General features: G+C 52.3%; 1 protein-coding gene across 1 annotated transcript; it reads left to right on the forward strand.

The window, feature by feature from the left end:
• The first annotated feature begins 1114 nt into the window (after positions 1 to 1114).
• LOC149461830 (gastrula zinc finger protein XlCGF66.1-like) lies at positions 1115 to 6279 on the forward strand. The gene is made up of 3 exons (XM_089677648.1): positions 1115 to 1314; positions 5641 to 5823; positions 5910 to 6279. Exons 1-3 carry the CDS (start codon positions 1150 to 1152, stop codon positions 6099 to 6101), a joined length of 540 nt encoding a protein of 179 aa, XP_089533774.1. The 5' UTR covers positions 1115 to 1149; the 3' UTR covers positions 6102 to 6279.
• The last annotated feature ends 1146 nt before the right edge of the window (positions 6280 to 7425 follow it).

Consider the following 7425-nt stretch of genomic DNA (forward strand, 5'->3'; position numbering starts at 1 on the left):
TATCTCTATTAATAAAACACAGACCTGACCGGAGAGGTGAGGAGGATTCTGGGAGGTCACATGACTTCACTCTTATCTCTATTAATAAAACACAGACCTGACCGGAGAGGTGAGGAGGATTCTGGGAGGTCACATGACATCACTCATCTCTATTAATAAAACACAGACCTGACCGGAGAGGTGAGGAGGATTCTGGGAGGTCACATGACATCACTCTCATCTCTATTAATAAAACACAGATCTGACCGGAGAGGTGAGGAGGATTCTGGGAGGTCACATGACATCGCTCTTATCTCTATTAATAAAACACCGACCTGACCGGAGAGGTGAGGAGGATTTTGGGAGGTCACATGACATCACTCTCATCTCTATTAATAAAACACAGATCTGACCGGAGAGGTGAGGAGGATTCTGGGAGGTCACATGACTTCACTCTTATCTCTATTAATAAAACACAGACCTGACCGGAGAGGTGAGGAGGATTCTGGGAGGTCACATGACATCACTCATCTCTATTAATAAAACACAGACCTGACCGGAGAGGTGAGGAGGATTCTGGGAGGTCACATGACATCACTCTCATCTCTATTAATAAAACACAGATCTGACCGGAGAGGTGAGGAGGATTCTGGGAGGTCACATGACATCGCTCTTATCTCTATTAATAAAACATCGACCTGACCGGAGAGGTGAGGAGGATTTTGGGAGGTCACATGACATCACTCTCATCTCTATTAATAAAACACAGATCTGACCGGAGAGGTGAGGAGGATTCTGGGAGGTCACATGACATCGCTCTTATCTCTATTAATAAAACACCGACCTGACCGGAGAGGTGAGGAGGATTCTGGGATTCTAACATGATGTTCCTATTGGTTCCTCAATACAGAGATTTCCTCTTCTGAAGTCAGGTGATCATATGACCATCACAGTGCCTCCATGTGACTCCCTAAACCCTGAGAGACACAACATGGAGAAGATTCTAGAAGTCACCAAGAAGATGATGGAGCTGCTGACAGGAGAGGTGAGCGGTGCCGGGAATTCTGGGACATTCTCCAGTAACAGACAAGGGATGTGTCTGGATGGTGACTGTATCATTGTGTGTGTCAGGTTCCTATAAGGTGTCAGGGTGTCACTGTCTATTTCTCCATGGAGGAGTGGGAGTATTTAGAAGGACACAAGGATCTCTACAAGGACGTCATGATGGACAATCAGCAGACTTTGGGTTTTGTGAAGATTGTAAGGAAGGAATTTCCCCGGAATGAGACGATATTGAAGCTCACCCTGGAGATCCTCAGCCTGCTGACTGGAGAGGTGAGTGTAATGAAGGGGTTAAATCTGACTCGGCTGTACACTGGGAGGGATTCAGAGTCACTTGAAGTCTTCTGATGTTCTGTAATCAATAACGACATCCACACAAGTACTATGAATACATAAAGTGTCCGGACTCTATGAGATTTGGTTATAGCACAAGATGGCGGCATTGGTTATAGAAGAGAACAATCTCAGCTTTAGTCCAATCAGAGAGACCCATGATTACCAGCATGCCACGCCCACTGACCACTAAATCCATGGGTGACATTTCCTGGTGGGTCAGTGAGCCTTACTAGTAAACCATTAGTGACTCTATTATATGACTTCTAGAAGAAGCTATAAATCTGACCCCATTGTCATCATATCATTGGATGGAGATGTCTGTCCTTTGCTGACTCGGCACATTGTGGCCAATCCCTGGAGAATAAATCTAGAGCTGATCATAGAAGTGAGGGATTATGGGAGAGCAGGGCACTGCCCAGGGGCCCCTTGATAATCTTGCATTACATGATACCAATTTTCCAGGATAGTCAAGCTTTTTACCAAGCTGTCCCAGGATGGCCGTGTCCCGGGCAGTGTCCTGGAATCTGGGCTGCGGGTACAGCAGCAGCCTGTCACTGGGCTCCATCTATAATCAGAATGACATCTCCTCCCTCTACTTTCTTCTGCTTTGCAGGAGTTAAGGAACCCTGAGACGGAGCATCTTACTGCTGCTGGTGCTTGTGTGGGCGGGACATGTACAGCTCTGATCCCAATGGCCCTCCCCTCCTATTTATCCCATGTGTTCAGAGCAGTACATATCCCGCCCACACAAGCAGCAGCAGTAGTAAGATGCTCCACCTCTTCCTTAACCCCTACAAAGTGCTGGAACTCTGGGAGGAAGGTACAGGTGGGGAGATGTTATTTTGATTGTAAATTTAAAGCAGAACTGAAATCAAACCATTAATTTTCTTTGTTTCCTGTTTGTAAGACCGATGGCTGCTCCGCCTCCTTTACTTCCAGCCACTGGTCTTGGCACATCCCTTCTGTAGTTCTTTCTGCAGGAAGCAGAGATGTCATTCAGCCCCACTTTCAGTGGTGGGCGGACCCAGACTCATTCAACACATACAGGTCTAGTGTACCCGCCCACATTCACCTGTAATTGATGGGAACTGTAGTTTCCTTTTACTACAGAGAGAAGGGAGAGGATATGATGTCATCCCGGCTGTTACACCTCCTCCTTGGCACAGCAGATGATGTTATCTTTTGGATTACAGAGATGAGGTCATAAAAATTCAATTAGACTTTTCTCCACAATGGGAAGGATGTTCAACATTTTATGGACTGTTTAGTGTTTTGTGTAGGGGGGTGTACTATTGGGGGGTTTATTGCCTATCCCAGAGTTCTTTAACCCAGTGACAGGCTGTCAGAACAGGCAAGATCTGTGACAGCAGCTTTCCTGTGTTGCTGTGCTTGAGGAGACCATCTCTTCTATATTATACATTACTGCACCCTGTAATGTACCTTCTAACCCCTCTGTACTGTACTCAGCCCTCCATCCCTCCTGTACTGTGCCCTCCTGCTCCCCCATACTGTGACCTCCTGCCCCCCCTGTACTGTGACCTCCTGCCCCCCCTGTACTGTGACCTCCTGCCCCCCAATACTGTGACCTCCTGCCCCCCCTGTACTGTGACCTCCTGCCCCCCCTGTACTGTGACCTCCTGCCCCCCCTGTACTGTGACCTCCTGCCCCCCCTGTACTGTGACCTCCTGCCCCCCCTGTACTGTTCCCTCCTGATCCCCCTGTATTGTGCCCTCCTGTCCCCCATGTACTGTGCCCTCCTGCCCCTTTGTACTGTGCCCTGCTTATCCCCCTGTACTGTTCCCTCCTTCCCCCCTGTACTGTGCCCTCCTGCCCCCCCCCCCCCCCCGTACTGGGCCTTTCTGCACCCCTCCCTGTACTGTGCCTTCTTGCCCCCCTGTACTGTGCCCTCCTGCCCCCACTTGTACTGTGCCCTCCTGCCCCCACTTGTACTGTGCCCTCTTTCCCCCCTTTGTACTGTGCCCTCCTGCCCCCCTGTACTGTGCATTACTGCCCTTCCCTGTACTGTACCCTCCTGGCCCCCCATACTGTGCACTACTGCCCCCCCTTGTACTTTACTGTGCCCTCCAGTCCCCCCCCATACTGTGTACTCCTGCTCCCTGTACTGTGCCCTCCTGCCCCCATAATGGGCCCTCCTTCCCCACCTTGTACTGTACTGTGCCCTCCAGCCAGCGGGTACTGAGCCCTCCTGCCCTCTGTACCATGCCCTCCTGTCCCCCCAGTACTGTACTATGCACTCCAGCACCCCTGTCCTATGCACTCTTGCTCCCATATACTGTGCCCTACTGCACCCTTTACTGTGCCCTCCATCCCCCTATAATTTGCACTCCTCCCCCATATCCTGCACTCCTGCCCAACTTATACTTTTACCTCCTGTATTATGTTCCCCTGCCCCCCTCTGTACTATGCCCTTCTTCCACCTATACTGTGCATTGCTGTCTCCCATACCCTGCACTCCTGCCCCACCTATACTGTGCTCTCCTGGCCCTCCTGTATTATGTTTTCCTGCCCCCTGTACTGTGCCCTCCTGCCCCCCCTGTACTGTGCCCTCCTGCCCCCCCTGTACTGTGCCCTCCTGCCCCCCCTGTACTGTGCCCTCCTGCCCCCCCGTACTGTGCCCTCCTGCTGCCCCTTGTACTGTGCCCTCCTGCCCCCCCATACTGTGCCCTCCTGCCCCCACTCATACTGTGCCCTCCTGCCCCCCCATACTGTGCCCTCCTGCCCCCACTCATACTGTGCCCTCCTGCCCCCCTCCCTGTACTGTGCCCTCCTGCCCCCCTCCCTGTACTGTGCCCTCCTGCCCCCCCCTTGTACTGTGCCCTCCTGCCCCCCCTGTACTGTGCCCTCCTGCCCCCTCCCGTACTGTGCCCTCCTGCCCCCCCATACTGTGCCCTCCTGCCCCCCTTCCTGTACTTTGCCCTCCTGCCCCCCTTCCTGTACTGTGCCCTCCTGCCCCCCTTCCTGTACTGTGCCCTCCTGCCCCCCTTCCTGTACTGTGCCCTCCTGCCCCCTCCCGTACTGTGCCCTCCTGCCCCCTCCCGTACTGTGCCCTCCTGCACCCTCCCGTACTGTGCCCTCCTGCCCCCTCCCATACTGTGCCCTCCTGCCCCCTCCCTGTACTGTGCCCTCCTGCACCCTCCCGTACTGTGCCCTCCTGCCCCCTCCCATACTGTGCCCTCCTGCCCCCCTCCCTGTACTGTGCCCTCCTGCCCCCTCCCGTACTGTGCCCTCCTGCCCCCTCCCGTACTGTGCCCTCCTGCACCCTCCCGTACTGTGCCCTCCTGCACCCTCCCGTACTGTGCCCTCCTGCACCCTCCCGTACTGTGCCCTCCTGCACCCTCCCGTTCTGTGTCCTCCATCCCCTCTTCCTGTACTGTGCCCTCCTGCCCCCTCCCTGTACTGTGGCCTCCTGCCCCCCCCCCTGTACTGTGGCCTCCTGCCCCCCCATACTGTGCCCTCCTGCACCCTCCCATACTGTGCCCTCCTGCACCCTCCCATACTGTGCCCTCCTGCCCCCCTTGTACTGTGCCCTCCTGCCCCCCTTGTACTGTGCCCTCCTGCACCCTCTTGTACTGTGCCCTCCTGCACCCTCTTGTACTGTGCCCTCCTGCACCCTCTCGTACTTTGCCCTCCTGCACCCTCCCGTACTGCGCCCTCCATCCCCCCTTCCATACTGTGCCCTCCTGCACCCTCCCGTACTGTGCCCTCTTTCCCCCCTTCTTTTCTCTGCCCTCCTGCCCCCCTCTCTGTACTGTGCCCTCCTGCCCCCCTCCCTGTACTCTGCCCTCCTGCCCCCCTCCCTGTACTGTGCCCTCCTGCCACCCTCCCTGTACTGTGCCCTCCTGCCCCCCTCCCTGTACTGTGCCCTCCTGCTCTCCCTGTACTGTGCCCTCCTGCCCCCCTCCCTGTACTGTGCCCTCCTGCTCTCCCTGTACTGTGCCCTCCTGCCCCCCTCCCTGTACTGTGCCCTCCTGCCCCCCTCCCTGTTATGTGCCCTCCTGCACCCGCCCGTACTATGCCCTGTGTTGAGTAGTCTTTGGTTTATTGTATGTTTTCTTATTTAAAATTGATTACGTTGAAAGTCCTAATAAATATATTTCATTCTATCAACTAATATACTATAATTTTTGAGAGTATGTGCTGAAATTTGGGCAGGCTGGTAGGGGCCCCAGAGAATGACTTTGTTCAGGGGCCCATGATGTTACATTCCTGTGGGAGAGTGAGATCTCTCTTTGTATCACACAGAACTGTACAGGAGTCATGAAGAAATCCACCGACAATGACACCAGAAGGAGATCTCATCGTATGACCACAAGATCCTCGAGAATCCAGAATCCCATCACCATCCCCCCACCTCCATCCCTGATCCCTACAAGACAGAAGATTCTAGAAGTCACCAAGAAGATGATGGAGCTGTTGACAGGAGAGGTGAGCGGTGCCGGGAATTCTGGGACATTCTCCAGTAACAGACAAGGGATGTGTCTGGATGGTGACTGTATCATTGTGTGTGTCAGGTTCCTATAAGGTGTCAGGGTGTCACTGTCTATTTCTCCATGGAGGAGTGGGAGTATTTAGAAGGACACAAGGATCTCTACAAGGACGTCATGATGGACAATCAGCCGCCCCTCACATCACCGGGTAAGAGGAGACTTTATTGTAAAGGAGAGAGCAGTACGGAGGATCCACCTAGATCCCCCATCATCTGATAAACACATAGAAACAATGGATTTAGTCTCAGGAGATGGGAGGCGGCAGTGTGGGACCTCTGCAACTTGTCTCATGTGGACATCTAGGCCACCACTGAGTGCTGAATACCAATATTATGAGTCCTGACCATTTCATTGTATAATTTATATTGTACACATCCCCCTGACCCCTGCACTATATACGCTATGTTGTACATTACATACTCCTGACCCCTGCACTATATACTCCATGTTGTACATTCCATACTCCTGACCCCTGCACTATATACTCTATGTTGTACATTACATACTCCTGACCCCTGCACTATATACTCCATGTTGTACATTACATACTCCTGACCCCTGCACTATATACTCTATGTTGTACGTTACATACTCCTGACCCCTGCACTATATACTCCATGTTGTACATTACATACTCCTGACCCCTGCACTATATACTCTATGTTGTACATTACATACTCCTGACCCCTGCACTATATACTCCATGTTGTACATTACATACTCCTGACCCCTGCACTATATATTCTGTGTTGTACATTACATACTCCTGACTTCTGCTCTCCCCCTCCCCCCACTGCTATATATACACATAATATGGATTCTCTTTTGTTCCCCCCATTTCCTCCCAGCTGGACATTTTATATCGGATGATGTGATTGGAGCACAGACTTTTACATGGTGATAATAATGTGATAACATCCTCCAACTTTGGACCCTTAAACAGAAAGTGATAATGAGGGAGGAGTCAATACCCCAATGATGGTGGTCTTCAGGATCAGTCCAGTCTTCATCTTGGTTGTTCTCCCCCCATCCTCACTCTCTGACCTCTGGTGGGGCTCAGCCCCGCTGTTCTTCATGACTAAATCATGGACTAAATAAGGAAGTGCAGTACTTCTTGTGTTGGGAAGATGGCGATGAGTGATAGAGGGGGTGGGGACCCTCGTCCTATAATCCCCTCATCACTGTCCCTCCTATAAAAGACAGTTCTGGTTGTTTCTTCACTCTCTGACTAAGGTCCATGAATAAAGAAATGACCTGGTAGGAGATCAGAGGAGCCATTTCCTAGTTCCCTTGAGGGTGGAATTGTAAGCTCCTCAGAGACCAAGGTGCCTGATGTGGGCGGAGTCCTGGTTTGGGGGAACCAATCAGCTCCTGTCTAGTAATCCTCTTTGTCTTTGTATTTTAGTCCATGGCCGGGAGATGAGGAAAACCTCCGAGGATTGTCTCACTTTGTCTCCAGACTGGAAAGTAGAAGATGAGGACATCACACAGTATAGTCCAGGAGAAAACCCGGCTCCCTCCAATGTCCATCCGGCACCAC

This window comes from Staurois parvus, unplaced genomic scaffold (assembly GCF_062004578.1).
Source record: "Staurois parvus isolate SC_StPar_1 unplaced genomic scaffold, SC_StPar_1.0 ptg000191l, whole genome shotgun sequence".
NCBI lineage: Eukaryota > Metazoa > Chordata > Amphibia > Anura > Ranidae > Staurois > Staurois parvus.

What these genes read in the sequence shown, in the direction of transcription:
- LOC149461830 (XM_089677648.1), top strand. Translation starts at nt 1,150, where the DNA reads ATGGAGGAGTGGGAGTATTTAGAAGGACACAAGGATCTCTACAAGGAC. An exon ending in TCAGCCTGCTGACTGGAGAG is followed by an intron (nt 1,315 to 5,640) that starts GTGAGTGTAATG and finishes TGTATCACACAG; the next exon opens with AACTGTACAGGAGTCATGAA. An exon ending in TGGAGCTGTTGACAGGAGAG is followed by an intron (nt 5,824 to 5,909) that starts GTGAGCGGTGCC and finishes TGTGTGTGTCAG; the next exon opens with GTTCCTATAAGGTGTCAGGG.